Source organism: Peromyscus maniculatus, chromosome 11 (genome assembly GCF_049852395.1).
Source record: "Peromyscus maniculatus bairdii isolate BWxNUB_F1_BW_parent chromosome 11, HU_Pman_BW_mat_3.1, whole genome shotgun sequence".
Lineage (NCBI taxonomy): Eukaryota > Metazoa > Chordata > Mammalia > Rodentia > Cricetidae > Peromyscus > Peromyscus maniculatus.
In genome coordinates, this window is record NC_134862.1 from 16,862,755 (window position 1) to 16,881,737 (window position 18,983).

The window sequence follows — 18,983 nt, forward strand, 5'->3', positions numbered from 1 at the left end:
ATGAGCCAGAAAACACAAGAAAAAATGAACCAGTTAAGCATTCTGCCTTCATGGCTTCCCCCTTGAGGTCCAACCATGATTTCACTCAGTGATTGATTGTAAATTTGAAGTACAAGCCAATTCAACTCTTTTTTTCCTGAAGTTGATTTTAATCACCATGTTTATCAAAGAAAGGGAAAACAAAAGAACAAATACATTAGCTCAACTACATTCATTCCAAGAAAACTTTCTTAAGCCAGTTGTGTGACTTCCTGTGAGAGGCAAACAAACTTCTATTCACCCTAAATAGGGAACCCATGGCAGATTGCAGTAACAATCCGACCAAAGTCCAACTTAACAAACATCTGAATTTCTTGGGGTTACTTACAAAAGTATGAGTGAAGGGTTAATTACAGGAGTATGTAGACTGAAAGGCAGCTGCATCACTTTAAATTCTACCCCCTCCACAATGGTAACTCATGAAAGCTGCACCCCTGAAAATCTCTGTACAACTTTCAGGAAGATTGACTGGTTGGAGAGTCTCCTTGCCCTGGTAATTGTTGTGAATATTTTTGAGAACTTCTTAGAAACTTGAGGTATTTTGCTTCCTGAGCCTTAAAAGGTTTTTGTTTGTTTTTTTTTTTAATGTCTTGAGACTCAAGGAGCCTCCTACAGGAAAGAAGTATTCCAAAAGTGAAACATCTACACCACACTATTGCTTCTGAAACTGTGGGCCATGGGCCATCTATACCATAATTGTCTATTCGTGTATTTTAAAATCTAAATGTTTTTTCTCATTTTTAGTTTTATGCAGCATAATCTTTACTATTCATGCAATTTATTATAACCAAGGGTGTATTTAGTTTTTGTATTATTACTCTTTTTCTCTATCCTAGAGAATTTTACACATGTATATAATGAAATACAATCATATTCCCACATTTACCTTCTTCAGTTCACCTCATATCCCCACAACATGTCCCCTCCCAGCTTCATGTATGGAAGGAAAAAAATCCTCTTTTGGATGTTCACCAGTAGGTTCTGTTGTTCCAGTGGATGGTCTAAACACCCAAACCTCTCCACATCAGACCACTACTTACACAAAGATGTAAACAAAATTACTCATTTTTCTGGGGGAGCTTTCATATTTTGTTACCCCCTGCCTTAGATATGCCCACATTTCCTTTTGTCCTCTCACAGTCAGGCACCTCTCTCTTCCATAAGATATATCATCTGAAACCATTTCTTATTAGGAAAATAGGGAAACATGCAGAGACCAGCATTTGTCTGAACACCCTTCTCTACCATGTTCTACAACTTATTCCCTTGAGACAAGGTTTCTCAAAGAACCCAGAACAAGCTGTCAGCAAGCAAGTCCTAGGAATTTTCTTATCTCCACATGTGAACCCCCATCCTATTGATGGAGTTCCAGGTGTCCATGTATAGTATGTAGTAGATACGGCAGATTTGAACTCAGATAGGGCTGGGCTATCTCCCCAGCCAGAATGCTGGACATTTCATCTAGTTAAGTCTGTTCCAGCTACAGTGAACTCTAGGGGCATTTTTTGCTTTGCTTGCATTCTCTGCTCATATCTCCATTTACAACAGTTCCCTTTATTTATATTTTATCCTGGTACAACATTTTACTTTTATAAGCCAGGGTCACGCGGCCCTGCCTGGCTGGTTTTATGACACTTAGAGGTTCAAATATCATAAATGACTTTTGACATATAGCAAATGTCATGTTACATTCCAGAGCTTAGCTTGTTTTGAGCAAATTTGTGACCTCTTCTTGTGATTTTTTTTTGAATAAAAACTCCACTAAACCTGCCTGAATAGTTCTCCTGGATTAACCCTGTTCTTTTCTCCGTGTCAAAACTTGCTGACCATTGTGCATTCAGGCTAAGATTGGTTTTGTTCTTCTTTCTTTGGCTTTGCCAATCCTCTGGTGTGATTGCAAATTAATGTGGCAAGTCAGGTTTCAAAATGCCTGAAGAAGGGGCTGGAGAGAGGGCTCAGTGGTTAGGAGAACTTTCTGTTCTTCCAGAGAACGCCCAGTTCAATTCTCAGCACCTGTGTTTTGTGGCTCACAGCCAAACGTAAAGGACTGATGCCCTCTTCTAATCTCTGAGAGTATCTTTCATAAATATTGTGGTATACATTCAACACACACACACGTAAAAATAATAACAATAAAATCTTAAGAATGACTGAAGAAGTTAGTCTTTAGTAAATTATCAACTGAGTCATTCAAAATTTGAGTAACATTTATTCAGATTTCCAAATAAGTATAGCAACACTTGCATTTCAGTTCTTGGGCATTACATCCCTTGGGTATATTGAAGGGATATTAAACTTAGACAAAGGAATTTGAAACTGACAAATAATAGAAACAATAAAGATAATAGCATATCTAACACTAAACCATTAAGAACATGCATTTAGCATGGAGAGATGTTAATCAAAACTCAAAATTTCAGTGATGAGATGCAAGTTCAAGAATTCTATCATATGTTGTAGTGACTACAGTTAATGAAAATATGTTGTGAGCCAGGTGTGTTGGCAAAGGCTTGTTATCCCAAATCCTGGGAGAGTGTGGCATAGAATTCTGTTTCAAGGAAATCTGAACTGTCTACTGAGACCCAGTCTCAAACAAACAAATGAATAAACAGACTCACACAGAGAATTTGCTATTCATTAAAGAGACCTAAAATAATATATTTTAAATGTTCTTACCCACAGATAAAAATGTAAGTGTGAGCTATGAATATAACTACACTCACACTGTACATATATGTATAGTGTGATATATGGTATATATATGTGTGTATATATGTATAGTATGTGTATGATAGTGTGATATATATGTATATATGTATGCATGTATGTATGTATGTAGTGTGTGTGTGTGTGTGTATACATTTGAGCAGGCAGATGGAGGCTAGAGAAGGATATCACATACTGTCTATTATATCTCCCCAGCTCATCCTCTTGAGACAGTCTTTCACTGAACTGAAAACTTGTCATTTACACTACACTGACTGGCCAGGGAGCTCCTAGGATCTGCCTAGGTAAACCCCAAAATTCTGGCATTACAGGCGAAGGCTGTGAAATCTAGCTTCCTTTATGCTAGCTATGGGAATTCAAACACAAGTTCTCAAGCATGTGGACAGACACTCATACTTACAGAGCCACCTTCCCAACAAAAATGAAGATGTTAAATAGCTACTCCATGACATGTGACTCTATCATGTTGGGCAACATAAATGTATATTACAACATGTAAGCAAAATTAAGAGTCACCAAAATGTATTTATGGACACTCAGCTAAGATTCATGCGTATGTTTTATTTTCCCAATCATTTTATGGCAGGCACACTGACCTTTGGTTAACAGTGAGCAAAATCAAAGCTTAGAAATAAGGAAGGAAGTCCTTTGTATTGTAGCAAGATTCATTAGTTCAAGTCCACCCAGTGTCCCACCTGCACTATGTCAGGGTTCCATGATGTTTCCCTGTTAGTGCTTCAGGACAGCGGGAGGAGTCTGAAGGGAACGAGATTTTAAAGTGTGTTCAGTGAGATAAACTCAATCTGTTGACAATAAGGCAGTTAGAAATCCAGTTTTTTTCTTTGTATATGCCCATGGTTTTGCAAAGTGGTAGCATGTTTAAAGAATAGACACTTCATGGTTCTTCTTGCTTTAGTAGAAGTCCTGTGCATTAGGAAATTTTGAGAACAGAGCATGGCACTGGTGTATTTTGGTGGTGAGTTTTAGATATACATGCTGCATGCGTGTCAGCAGCTCCTTTGTTGGTAAATCTTGCCTTCGATTTTGTTTCTCTGGCGCAGGACATCAAATATTTCCCTCACCTAGCTTCTTCTTTATCTAGTTCAATGATAATCTAAGCCCTGAAATCATTAAATTACAAAATGTATCATATCCTTAGTACAAAGTTCAGTGAACTGTGAAAGATTTGACTAAAGTACTGAGTTTTGAAGTTTGTGATCTCTTTTATGTACATTATGTAAATTTATTTCACTACAACTCTTTGAGAGCTGATGCCCTCTTCTGGCTTCTGTAGGCACTGCATCCATTTATACATACAAACACAGGTAGATACAGAAATAAAAACGAAAATAAAATCTTTTAAAAGTAAATAAACACCACTGTGTTGCATAATGACTAACCAATGAGTGATAAATATTGAAGATTTTCATCTGTTCATTTATTTGGAGGAAATAATTATTATGCACTACTTATAAGTTTATAATACAATGAGAGGTAAAAAAATTTTAAATTGTCCTTTATAGGTTTCTTGTTTTGTTTTACTGTTCTATTTTTATAAATATCAGATAAACAATCACCTCTTACCTCAAACAGAGTATGTTTTTATTTATTATTATTTTATAAAATTTTAATTTCTTGTTATTTCCTATTCACATGTGCCATACACGTTTGGTTCTCTTTTTCCACTGCGGGGTTTTCAGATGGAACTTGGGTCTTCATACTCCCAGGATAAGTATTTTTAACCAACCGAGACCTATAACAAGCCCCTGAGTCTACATAGCAATTGTTTTTATTCCGTTACTGATACCTCTCATTATCTGAAATCTTAATGTGTCTAGAATAAACACTTTCCAGAGATAAGATTTTATTCCACACAACCTTTCTTTAAAGAAAGAATGTCACTTTTTAGCATTTCACACAATTTCTCTATGCCTATTTTTGTACAAGAACTTTGATTTGTCACAGCCTTTATAGTGATATCCTCCTTGGATCAGTGAAGTCTGCCTTCCAGTGAGCTCATGAAATGGGAAGTAGCACTCTTGACTTAGACTCTGAAGGCATAGTTCAATGATACTTCACTTTCCACTATTTTTAAATTCTTCAGTACCAAGATGACATTCCAGTTTACACTTCCCTTCTCTAGCTTTTACTTCTCTATAATTTCTGAGATATAATCTTGCCTTTAATAGACGACCAACCAGTGGCTAGCTTCACCCGTTACTAACTACCAGTCAATGACTACTGTGTGTTCTACATACCTGACATGACAATCACTTTAATGGTTGAGACATCTCCTCAATCCAGACACTTTTAGATTATTTGGATGAAATCACTATAGCTACAAGGGTCTAATAAAGAGGTAAAGAAGAGAATCATAGGTTGAAGTGAGCATGAAAAAAAGGCACAGAAAAATGCAACAACATTGCTTATCAAAGGAGGCTAGGCATGAGTGAAGGCTACAGGAGCTGAACATGGGAGAGAAACTTCATTTCCTCCAAAGGATCCAGAAGAAACCTGGCCAAACTGATACCTTGATTTTAAGCCCAGTTGGTACTGCCAGGCTAACAACTATATGATATAGAATATATATATATATATATGATAGAATATATATATATATGATAGAATATATAAGACAGGATAAAAGGATGGATTGTTGAACCTACTTTTAAAGAGCAACTTGTTTAAAATGTTTTACATTGGTATGGATTTTAGTTTATTGATACAAATTTAAACTTAATTTTGTTATATTGTATGTATATTTCTACTCTCCTTTGAGGTATTTGTTTATGTAACTCATTTAAATTGTAGTGGATAATTAAGAAATATAGATTAATAATTAGTCTGCTATGATAGTCAAACTTACAGTCATGTTAAGTTTTCTAGGTATACATAAATATAATTCAATTAGGTAAATCATCTTCAAACATTTCAAAGACCTACAGAATATGGCAATTAAAATGCTTTAAAAACTTAGACTTTCTGGTTAATGAGACACGTCTGCTCCTGGCAGCACCAATTTACTTCAGAAAGGAGGATGGGCACCAAAGACACTCCATGTAGATAGAGTTTATCTTCTTGGCAAAAATAGCCATTTGGGCAAGAAACTGCTCTTACCTAGACTGCTTGAGAAAATGTTATATTTAATGGTTATCCAGGACCCATAAAAAAGTGACCACTGAACTTTGCAAGGTGGTCCTTCAGGTTCTTGCTTCACAGAAGAAACTGCCAGACACCCTACAGGACACAGAGAGAAGCGACTGAGAGACTCTAGACCTGTAGGCTGAAAAATGGATGCCCCAATACTATGGAAAAAAACTCTGGGTGACTGTCCAGGCAGCCAGCTGTCTCTGTTATTCTAGACTTTTAGAAGTTGCTTACAATGAATTTCCTGTTTACTTAGATAATATTATATCCTTCTGGAGTCTGTGAAATAGTTGAAGGCTAGATGGTTATAATTATAATTTTCCTTAGTTATGATAAAAATAAGTTAGATATAAAACCCTAGACTTACAAATATAGGATAGATAGAATATTTTCTTTAATTTTGCCAAATATAAATAGACTAGATATTGTAACTGTAATTCTTGTATGATAACTGTTTTCTTATTTATGATTTTACTGTTGAAGTTAAAACCTTCCTTTTAAATAGAAAAAAAAGGGAGAAATGATGGGAATGTCGTTCTGTATGCTGTGAATGTGTATGCAGGAAGTATAGGCAGGATAAGCAGACAAGGAGAATTCTGCAAAGAGGAAGAAGGCTGAGTGAGGAGATGCCAGCCTGCTATCCAGTGAGCAGCGTGTAATGGCACAGAGGTAAAGCCATGGAACATATGTTAACACATAGATTAACAGAAATGGGCTGAGTTTAAATGTAAGAGCTAGTCAGTGGTAGGCCTAAGCTAACGACCAAACAGTTTTAATTAATATAATCTTCTGAGGGATTATTTTATAAGTAGCTGTGGGGTCTGTGGGGCTGGGCAGGACCAGAGAAAACTTCCAGTTACAACAAACTTACAGAGATGAAATACAATGAATTTATGTTTTAAGCAATTTAAGTTATTTAAGCTTGCAGTAGTGTGTTATACTGGCCACATGAAGTAATGTGTCCTTATTGGTTTTGCATGTTTGAAAAGACAAGTGGTAAGCTCTTTTCTATGTGGATGTTGAAGGGAAATAGTAAGGTGAGGACAAAAATCAATGGGGCTGGAGAGATGGTGCTGCACTTGCTACTCTTCCAGAGGACCTTAGTTTGGTTCCCAGCACCCACAAAGCTAATTCTTGCTTCAGGGAATCTGACATCCTCTTTTGTCCTCTATAAGCACCCACACACAAAGGGTGTGTGCAAATGCACAAACACATACACACACACACACACACACACACACACAACACACATGGGGGATTAGAATAAATATTTTTTTAAAGAAAATAATTAGAGGAGAAATAGGAGGGCAAGAATTACTAAGAATTATTACCATCTCATTTTCTACAATATGTCCTCACATCTTTTCCTTAATGTTGTCAACATAATGCATTCTTAGCTTTCAAGGAAGACACTATTTGACCATTTATGAATCAAAATAAAATTATAATGTATGCTGGTAGATAAGAAAATCCCTGCCCCTTTTCAAGAAACTAAAAGGCTTATCATAATAAAATAACCAGTTGAGCCATCCAGTTATGTTGAAACTATTATATCTTAAGAAAAATACTGTTCATTATACATTGCAGTTTTATGTAATTGCACCATAGCAATTTGTTCAAATGACCCCTTTTAAGAAAAGGAATGAGATATCTTCAAGAAAATGAAACATTTGATCTTGCTGTGAATCCCAGATGATTGCATCCTCATCATTTATAAAGTCTAAACAATACCCTGGGAATTTGAATATGTTCATAGGCAAAAAGCTATCCTCCCAATTAGTGCCCAATCAGTAAGATGAAGTGAAGTGATGTAGGTAGAGATGTTTACTCTCTCAGTCTATACAGCTACCTTGAGATAACAAGCATGATACATCTCTTGGAGTCACACTTTCATTTCTAATCCCTTTGTTTCTTTCTTATTATTTTCCCTTGTTACTATTGTGAATCAAATGTTGTAATAAGCATTGTGATTTGCTTGCATCATTTACCTTAATCCATGCATATATAATGATGATGACAGAGATACAAATTATTTCCAATATCTAGCATTTGATTAGAGTATAATATAGCTACATTACCCTTTCTACAGTTCAAAAAGTACATGAAATGAAAAATCTGAAGCTTGAAACAATTTTGTACCAAGGCAGAGAAAGTCACAGCCCTTTTCTATGAGAAATAGTTGAATCATGTGGTGATTCCTGCAGTAAATGTGCAGTTGAGATGAGAAAGAGTGATATGTATAGTTTCTTATTCAGAGAATAACAAGGAAGTTTTTCAGTTATTTTAGTTAATGCCTGTAGTAAATGTGAGTTGAAACAAGGAAGAGAGATATGTATGTTTTCCTTATTTAGAGAATAACAAGGAAGTTTTGGTCATTTTAGATAATGGTCAAGGAAAACATACAGAGTATTTGAAAAAAACTAAGACCTGTGGTTCTTTTCATTTATTGCAGAGACTCTTGGGTTGGATCCAGAAGTTGCTAAAGCAAACATCTTGGGTTTTGTTGGATGCCTTTCTTCAGTCCAATACAACCACATAGCCCCATTGAAGGCAGCCCTCCGCCATGCCAGCATTGCACCTGTGACTGTCCAAGGGACCTTGACAGAATCCAACTGTGGCTTCATGGTGGACTCTGATATGAATGCAGTGACAACTGTGCATTCTTCATCAGGTACTTCCCAGAGGATGCTCTCTTTAGTTTCCATCACTAACAACACTTCGTCTGTCTTACAGATCTAACTGGTTGGCCAGTAGCACTCAGCTCTTTACCCTGCATAGGTGGTTACAAACTGTAATTGGTTTCTTATGGGTCATATCTTCGTTCACAATACACTCTGACAGAAGCAAATTGAGGAAAAAGTTTATTCTGCTTCACAGTTCAAGAATCCAGTTTATCATAACAGGGAATCAAGACAACAGGAGCTTGAAGCAGCTGGTCATATCAAACACACTATCAGGAATCAGAGCACGCTGTACACATGCCAGTATTCAGATCATTCCCCACTTATACAGTCCAGGATCCCATCCAGAGAGTTGTGCCAACCACAGTGGGTAGCTCTTCTCACCTCACTTAAGAAATCAAGATAATCCATTCTAGATTCTGAAAAAAAAAATTGACTGTTAACACTAACCATCACACAAACAGTGGTAAATCGGGATAAACAAAAGAAAGGTATGACCACAAGAACAGTAATTACTTTAATTAATAGTACATTTTAAATATGGAATTTAACAATATATTTACTGTGCATTTAACTGATTGAAAAGTAATAATTAACAAATTAACAATTAAAATTAACTAACATATTTAATTTAATTCTAGTTTAAGGTGATGAGTGTTTTAATTAATGTGTAGTTTCATGTAGTACATATCATGCACATATACATAATATGTATGTGAATTAGTGCATCACTATTATTTATGTAGAAACTGATATGAGGATTAAAGTATTTAGGGGGCATGAAAACATCATAATGGGGACTGTGAAATTCAGTATTAGTCTCTAGCATTTTGGATGAAGAAGGAACAAAATTATAGACATATAAAGTATAAAATGTGATAATTTATATGTATTATATGATGATTGTTTTTATTAAATTAGTAGGAAAGGGTTAGAAAGAAGGCTTAATGGCTAAAATGCTTGTTGTACAATCATGAGGACCCAAGTTCAATCCCCAGCAACCAGATAAAAAGCTGGTTATGGCAGTGAGTGCTTGTAACACATTGCATGGGCAAAGACAAGAGATATCTGGGGCTTCCCAAACAGACAACTTCCCTGAATTAGTGACCTCCAGATTCAGTCAAAGATGTAGCCTCAAAAATTGCCAATAGCCGGGCGGTGGTGGCGCACGCCTTTAATCCCCGCACTCGGTAGGCAGAGCCAGGTGGATCTCTGTGAGTTCAAGGCCAGCCTGGACTACCAAGTGAGTCCCAGGAAAGGCGCAAAGCTACACAGAGAAACCCTGTCTCGAAAAACAAAAACAAAACAAAAACAAAAACAAAAACAAATTGCCAATAAAAATGATTGAAAAAATATTAGGAATAAATCTCTTACTTCCACACTGGCCCTCATGGAATAACATACCATCCTATACACATGAATCATTCACATAAATACATACATATATACATAATTACATAAGTGCATATTCTGCACATAATAATTTACCTAGTTATACTGTATGTGCTTATATGTTTGATGAGGACATTTGACCTTAAAAACATATTTGTTCATTTTATGATTTTGTTTATTCATGACAAAATTTGTATTCTTTAACCAACAAAGCCCAAGCTACTGTCAAGTATCATTATGTTCTGCTTTCAGTTTTGTTTTTGTATTTCTTTTTTAGATTCTGAATATTAGTGAAAGCAGACATTCCTTTTCTTTATTATGGCTGACTTATTCCACTTGATGGGATGTTTTTGTTCACATTTCTTTTTAAATGAAGACACCAACTTTTTGTTATTGAGTAATATTCTGGTGTGTGATTGTGTGAGTATGTGTATGTATGTATATGTGTGTTTGTATAAGCATGAATGTAATCAATGTGAATAGAAGCACAATTTCTTTTCACACTCATCCATTGATACTTAAGTTGCTTCCACATCTTGGCTATTGTGAATAATCCTAAAATGAACATGGATTATAGACAGCTGTAGGAATCAAAGTCGCTGACTTCACATTATATTGGAAAAACGTAATAATAAAAATTATAAAATACTGTCATAGAAACAGATACAAAGACAAAGGCAATGGATTAGAGAGCACAGAAGTAAATATAGGCATGTGTGATCAGTTCATGTTTGGCAAGCATTGGGGAAATGGACAGTCTCTTTATAAGAGACTTGGGGTCAGCTAGCTACAAGAAAATCATGCAACTGGAAAATTGTCTTACTCAATAAAAATACTTGACATGGAAATCATTAATTTGTTTATAAGTCTTGAAATTAGAATTTGCAGAAAGATGACTACAGAAAAAGTATCCTTGACATTAGTCTTGAAAATGCCATGTATTGATATGACTAAATGCATACAGTGAAAGCAAAAAGAAGTAAGTGAGTAAAATGAAGTTTAGAACTGACTCCGCACAGCAAAGGAAATGATCAGCAAAATGAAAAACAATCTGTGGGCTGTGAGGAAAGATTTGTGGACTCTATCTCTTCATAGTCAATTTTCAAGAAATATTAATTGATTTAACTTAGCAGCCAGAAAACAAATAACCTGATTAAAATTAGACAAAGCATCCAAATATACATTTTTCCAAAGTGACATAAAAATGGCCAATAGAAAAGTGTCACATGAAAAGTGTGGCCACATGAAAAGTGACAACACCATCAATCATTAGGGACGGAAAAGTCTGTGGCAATGAAATGCTTCCTTATCACTCTCGGGGTATCTGTTCTCAAAAGGCAAGGGGTTGAAGTTAGAGAAGATTCATTACCGATAGTTCTCAAGAAAAGGGAAATCTGTGTATGTGTGTGTGTGCACATTTACTATCTATCTATCTATCTATCTATCTATCTATCTATCTATCTATCTATCTATCTATCTATCTGTCTGTCTGTCTGTCTGTCTGTCTGTCTGTCTGTCTGTCTATCTATCTATCTATCTATCTATCTATCTATCTATCTATCTATCTATCTATCTATCTATTTATCTAATCTACATAAAGAAGCATAGGGGCTAACCAGCACAATAAAAGGAATTGGGGGGAAATGTAGCTTGAGTACTTGATTACATTCTCTGTTAGAAGGAAGTGAGGCAAGGCAGGCAAGCTTGAGCCCTTTAGAGGTGAACTGTTGAGTAGCTTTGAGCCAACCTGTGCTATGGAGATTACTTCTAGCTGTCTCAGAATGGTCTCTGGTGTTTGAGGAAGAGGCACACTGAGTTGGAGAGTGAGAGTCAAATAGCAGGGTGGTTGGGGATGAAGGCTGTGAACTGATTGGTTTGTGTGTGTGAAAGGCATGCTGTGTGTAAAGCACTTACTATCCCTGGAGTTAATTAGCCTAGCACTGTGCAACACTATTCCTGAGGAGATGTAGAAAAAAAAAACACCACATTTATTAACTTCAGTCAGAGAACTGGTGACAAACCAAAACTAGGAGACCCCCAAATTCAAATATGATGAACGAGTGAGTTTTGTTGGGGCTGTCTACAGGACTATGGGTGATGAGTCACTCACAGGAATAGAAACAACTCAAAGACAGCTTCATGTCCAAAGCCTATCCCAGCATGGGTGATAGCTCATATAGGCTGAAACTCTGGAGCACACTGCAAAACTTGTAGGCAGCTCAATAGGTCAGAGTGTACCTCTTGCAGGTAGCCTTAATCTCTGTTCCTTTCAGGCAGCTCTGATGGTCTGAGAAACTTCCAGGCAGCTTGACTGATATGAGAGCGTCTCTAACCAGTCCTCACTGCCTATATAAGCTTGACTACCACATCTAGTCAGCTTCAGAGACTTATGGGAGTTGCTGGGTTGTTTACTTGCTGAGTCATATGGAACCTCCCTTTAGAACACCCTCAGTCTTAACTCTCCTGCAGGGAGATTGTATCACCTCCAAGAAAGTTGTTTCACACCTGGGAAAGATGTCCATACTCTGGCCAGCAAGATCTTCAAACAAGTCATAAAATTCAGGAAAAATAGTTTTAAATTTTATTAGGTTACAACATTAACTCTGATGTATCACTATTCAACTACAGACTGATATATATAGAAAAAGGAACAACAAAGTCTTGATTCAAATTGTTCTTTGAAACTCTCAGTTGGCAGAAGAACTTTATCAAAGGAAATGTGTGAGTATTGTTACATATCTTTTGGTGAGATCCAGTATATTTAGTACTGGGTGAAAATTCACCTTTGCTTGGTTATCAAGCAATGTCTAGTATTATATTTAAAGATGGAAGTCCTTATATGATGCAAATATGCAAATGTATATAGACACATACAGTTTTAAATTATTGACAAAGATATAGTACTAGATAAGTAGATAGATAAATGGTCTGTAGATGGATGGTAGACGGCAGGTGGAGGATGGATCCATATACTAGATGTGTTTATGCATCTAGGCTATGGCATTTATTTTTGAAGGAGGGAAAATTAAAGCCAAGATTGATTTTAAAATTTAATATCCAATGTTGATCAGTTCTAAAAAGGAGACACTCTTGAACTATGTCATCACTGTGATAAGAGTTACATTGCAGAACCTGATCACCAAACATACTATTGAAAATGTTACCTTAGCAGATCTGAAATGTTTTCTCTGTAGCATTAGTAAACACTAGAGAATTAGAATTAAGTAAATTAATATGTATTAACCTAACCTCTAACATCAAAACATGTTAGAAATGGAGAAATCTGGGTTAACATCAGAACTATGTTATTTACAATGTTAAAAGTAGTGCATGGACTAAATAAAGTTGGAACCAGTATGATCTGTGAGGAAAAAAGAATGCTCTTAGCTGTAGACAATTAAGATTTGAGTATTCATGGAGAAGCAGGAGGAATTCCAGGAAGGAAGCATGACACAGGAGTATGCCTGAGTAAGGAGGCTGTAAGGACACAGGAGATAGAATACCAAAATTCCCCTCCCCACTTACTGCTCTCCCTTCCTGACTCCTTCCTACCTTCCTGCTTTTCTCTCTGCCTTACTACCTCCCTTCCTGACTTACTGTCAGTATCCCTACCATTCTCTCTCTCTCTCCCTCCCTCCCTCTCCCTCTCCCTCTCTCTCTCCCTAGTTCTTCCATCCCATTTCCCCTCCATCTCATTCTGAATCCCTGTGGCCCAGACTCCCCTCTTAAGTTTTCCTGCCTCCTTCTCTTTAGCCCTCTCTATCTCCTTCCCTATTGAAGTGAGGCCTGCAAGGCTGGAGGCTCTCTTCTCTCTCCCAGACACTGGATTAGGCACAAATGTAACTAGAGTTTTCCTGCCTTGCCCACAGTCAAGACAAATCTTTGTCACCTGCCAATCCCACAGCCGCTCAGACCCAACCAATTAAACACAGAGACTTATATTGCTTATAAACTGTATGGCTGTGGCAGGCTTCTTGCTAACTGTTCTTATAGCTTAAATTAATCCATTTCTATAAATCTATACCTTGCCACGTGGCTCGTGGCTTACTGGCATATTCACATGCTGCTTGTCATGGCGGCGGCTGGCAGTGACTCCTTCTGTCTTCCTGTTCTTTTTTTTCTCCTCTCTGTTAGTCCCACCTATACTTCCTGCCTAGCCACTGGCCAATCAGTGTTTTATTTATTGACCAATCAGTAATTTGACATACAGACCATCCCACAGCACACAAAAGACATCCAAACACCTGTTTTCACCTAATAATCCTTTATTAAGTGGTAAAGTGTTGCAGGCCATCCCCTATCCCCACATTTCCCCAGAATTTTCTTGAGTACAAGCAGCAGGAAATATTAGTTAGAAGGATAGAGGGGAGAGAAAATGACAGAAAATACAGGATGGCCTCCAGAGGGCCTGGATCCTATCCCATCGGGCCCTGACTGTCTCTGCCAAGGGGTTTTTATAGGAATGCCAAGGGGTGGAGAAAAAACCTCTCCCCAGCACAGCAAAGTGCAGACCATCTCAGACAAATGCACTCAGGCCCATGGTCCAATCATCCTCTCTATGCAGACCTGCTGGGCAAAGCTACTGGGAAACCTGAACTGGCTCCAACAGTGAAGAAAAACATGGCTGCTTTCTGACCCGGGCAGCAAAACAGAAACAAATGGCCTTAAGAAGAGAAAAAGGGGAGGTCTGGGTTAGAATGGGCTGGGATGTGGTGGTATATTTTGATTAACCATGTTAATGAGGTGAACTGAAGGGGGCTTGCGATTCCTGGACTTTGATAGTCATCCTCAGGAATGAGTCTGGCATAAGACAATGTCCAAATAAGGTAATAGACCCTGGTGGCTAGCTTTTGGGATGTAATCTATGGTTTATAAGGGAGAGGAAAGGGGGAAGGGCAAAGCCTGGCAGAGCCTCGTTACCAGGCCCAGGCCTGTGAGGGCCCTTCACCTGTTCTCCTCTTCATTCTTTACTTCTGGCCCTCACTATATTTTTCTCTGTCCTTTTCCTCCATTCACTTGTTCCTTTCTCCCTCCCTGTCTCCATTACTTCAAGGCTTTCTATCTCTCTGTTGCTCTCATTTATTTCTTCCTCCTGCCTCCCATCCTCTGTGACATGGCAAGTTCACGGTCACCTTCCACTACACAGCAAGTTAAAGCCCAGCCTGGGATATATGAGACCCTGTCTCAAAAGAAAAATAAATTGGGCTACAGCAATGGCTCAGAGGTTAAGAGTAGACCCTGGACAGCTGCTCTTCTGGTGAGGGATGCTCTGAGGTGTAAATTCTTCCAGTGCTTTGGCCGTCCTTGTCAGTAGACTCGGGTCCTCATGCAACTGAAGAGGACACTGAGGCACAGGGGAAAGTGTGCTTCAAGTAAAAGGCAGCTGTCATTCCTAGGAATTCTCCAGCAAGGCAGAGAAGGATGAGGGGGTGACTGAAGGTGCATGGGCTAGGCACCACCCTCACCAGCTCAAGGCTTCTCACAACTTCCTTAGAAGCTAATGAGGACATGTATTGTGGGTTGTACGCAGGACGCTTTATTCATCTTTAAATATTTAAGAAGTGTATGTGCGCACGTCATGAAGTGTGTAGAGGTGAGAGGACATAGTTTTGAGTGGCGGGTCTCTTCTTCACCTTGTTTCAGAGGCACAGGCCCCCTTGCACCTACACCTGATCTGCATATGTGACCAGCTACTCCCTCACTGGGAATACAGATTGGAGCCCCAGAATTCGGCTTTTAATGTGGGCTCTGGAGTTCAACTCAACTCATCATTTTAAATGCCATTCATTTAGGTTCCTTTCAAAATGCCAGTTCATATCTCACCGCAGGAATCTTGTTACACTGCACAATTGTACACTGAGTATGCTCTCCCTGTGGTTGAATGAAGAGCAAAATTTACATTTTGGTGATTTTTTCTGTCTAGATCCCTTTGGAAAGACAGACGAGCGTGAACCACTCACAAATGCAGTCCGGAGTGACTCTGCAGTCATTGGAGGTAACCTGTCTTCATTACTGAAAGAAGGAAAGATATCTATGATCCTGTGCTCTGCAGAAAAGTACCTGAAGCCTTCCTTACCCATTATCATCTAGCACCCAGAACCAGGCATTATCTGTCAAGCTCTTAGCCTCTTTATGCATGCTGAAAGATTAATAGCAGGCTTTCCTCCAGTGCCAGCAACTCTGTGGCTTCATTCTGCCTCAAATTCAGCAGGCAGCTGAACTCAGCCAACAGCTGGAGCATTTACTCACAGACAGGCAACCTGCACCTTGTTCATTGCATCCAGTTGTCACTTCTAAAGCACAAACAAAACAGACCAATAAAATTGCATATGGAAAGAAGTCACAGTGGGGCAAACAGATGGATGGAGCTGCAGCCTTTTTCAGTTTTCCTTTACGGAGTGATTTGGGTTAGATCTAATGAGCAGGGTGAAGCCCACGTGACTGAAGTTCCAAATCCAGCAGCCCATCTGGTTATGGGTGGAGAGTTCGCCTGCTCTGCTTATAGCTCATCTCCTACCACCTTCCCTTGCTTTACGGTTCTTGGGCTATGTGTTGGTCTCACCCTGCTTCACTCTTTATTCTGTCTTAGCTTGTCTAATGCCCACAGGAATTTGATTCCCATCTGGGTCTTGCAACATGGAATGACTCCCAAGTTTTGTTTAATGTAAGATGCTTGGGATATGGAAATCCATTCCCATTGGTGACTTATAACCATAGCAGGTGCCTCATCTCTGCCTTCTGGTAGCTGGGATGAGTGAATCCACACCAGATGGAGTTCTCTAAAAGTCGGCAGGAGTCATTCATTTCACTTCTATTTAATTAGCCCCAGTTCTGGGTCAGACCTGCATTAAACATATAGATACAGGATGAGAGATACAGTTACTGCCTTCCTAGAATGAGCAGACTGGCTAAGAAGGAGATAGGCAAGCAGGCAGCAGTAACAGGACAGAAGCTGGCTCCAAAGAAGAATGGGAACAGAAGGACTCTACCACAGTAGCATTCCAGAGCAGGAAATCCATGACCTTTCCTTAGGGAAATAGTCAAAATACCCATGTGAGCTGAATGCCTTCTCCAGGGAAGAGAACTGAACCAGATTTTTCTTTTAAATCAGTACATGTCACAGAGAATTTCATAACTCTCTCTTCCTGTAAGTTTTCATTTGATGAGGAAAGACTGTAGGTTCTGGCCTTCCCCACTCATTGGCAAGCTCCTTTGAGTCTTTCTATGAATGGGAAGGTTATCATAGCCCCACAGGAGATCCTGGGAAGCTTGCCCAGCTTCCAGCCTGCAATAGTTCCTTCAACCCAGCAGTAGAAAACAGGCAACCTCTGCCACATTGTAAAGCTCTAGTTCATGCTTCAGATTCATTCATTACCACCCAGACTATCACCTTTGGTATTTTATTTTGACTTGTTCTAAAATAGTTGGGAAACAATGGTCTTAGAATAGATGACAGATATAAGTGGTCTTAGTTATGGTCACAACTTTTAAAAATTTGGTGGAAGATAGGTCTATATATCTAACTTTCTAATATCTACTCATATAAATAGTAATTAACAATGACCAACAAGTTAGAAAACATAAAATATGCAAATATGCAAACTTTATCATAAACAAAATTATTTTTAGTGACAAAACTTAAGTGTTTTACCTCTCTTAATTATTAATTTTGTGTGCATACTGTTTGTTGCTTACTGGCTTGAATTTTTGTTGTTGTTTATTTATTTTGAAATAAGGTCTCACAATATATCCCAGAATGGAAAAATGGCAGAGAACACAAGAGAAATCTTGCATCAAAACAAGTGGAAGGCGAGAACAGACTCCGTAGTTGTTCTTTGACATCTACACAAGTGCTATATGTCAGCCAAGCACCTACACACACCTACACATGGATGCGTGTGTGCGCGCGCGCACACACACATGTACGCTCACACACACACTCTCACACACACACTCACATGCACGCTCACATGCATGCTCTCTCTCTCTCTCTCTCTCTCTCTCTCTCTCTCTCTCTCTCTCTCTCTCACACACACACACACACACACACACACACACACACAGAGGGGTGGTGGAGGTGGCATTTAGATCAAAGGATTCTTGGCAAGGCTTAGTGTATTTTAAATCTCGAAAGTCTGGATTTGATCCCTAGCAACGAAAGCAAAACAACTCCAAAAGCACACAGACCCTTTGTTGTTGTAACTCCATGTTTATTCTTAGGTGGTCATCATAACTTTCTAGGAGAAACAGCCTTTCTCCCTCATTACTCTGCTTGCAGGGGCTTTTGTTGAAACTTCAGGTCAAGGGCTTCTCAGCAGGTCTTTATTTCTGCATACAGAGATCTGTGTTTGTGTGTTTGCCTTGTTGCTCTTTTCCTCCAGAATATGTGCCTGTCTAGATTGAATTTTCTCAGTGACAACTTTCTTCTCTGTCCCCATCATTTCCCTACAGGTGTCATAGCAGTGGTGACGTTCATCACCTTTTGTGTCATCGGCATCATGACCCGCTTCCTCTATCAGCATAAGCAGTCACACCGTACCAATCAGATGAAGGAGAAGGAATACCCAGAGAACTTGGACAGTTCCTTTAGAAATGACATTGACTTGCAAAACACAACCAGCGAGTGCAAACGGGAGTACTTCATCTGAGATGCCATAGGGTCACCTGGTTCCCTTTTTTTGTGGGTTCCCCCCCATTTTCTCTTCTCTTTCCTATTTTTTAATTTAGGTATTCTCTTTCTCTCTTTTGTCATTAATTTTCTGGAACACACCTGCATCCACCCAGAGCATTGATCTCCTTCATCCAGCTCAGGAGATCAGGTAGCTATGGTTACTGTGGTCCACTGATACACACACCATTGTGAAAGTGAGCACTGGAGACACAGATTTCACTGTTGTAAACAAGGAAGAACACGTGTGTACACATGCATATTCGATGTTTGTGGTTGAGTTTTAAACTTCACTCTGCGGGTTCTCCTTTAGACTGGAGCTCTGTGGC

The 18,983-nt window shown here is 38.6% G+C and overlaps 1 protein-coding gene across 1 annotated transcript in view; it reads left to right on the forward strand.

Annotated features, from left to right (window-relative positions):
* The window catches only part of LOC102912016 (contactin-associated protein like 5-1), a 922,425-nt gene extending 903,511 nt beyond the window's left edge, over positions 1 to 18,914 (forward strand). The window contains exons 22-24 of the mRNA XM_076547187.1: positions 8,366 to 8,584; positions 15,910 to 15,981; positions 18,438 to 18,914. Of these exons, the coding sequence (XP_076403302.1) occupies positions 8,366 to 8,584; positions 15,910 to 15,981; positions 18,438 to 18,634 (488 nt within the window). The 3' untranslated portion in view covers positions 18,635 to 18,914. The remainder of the gene's footprint in view (positions 1 to 8,365; positions 8,585 to 15,909; positions 15,982 to 18,437) is intronic.
* The last annotated feature ends 69 nt before the right edge of the window (positions 18,915 to 18,983 follow it).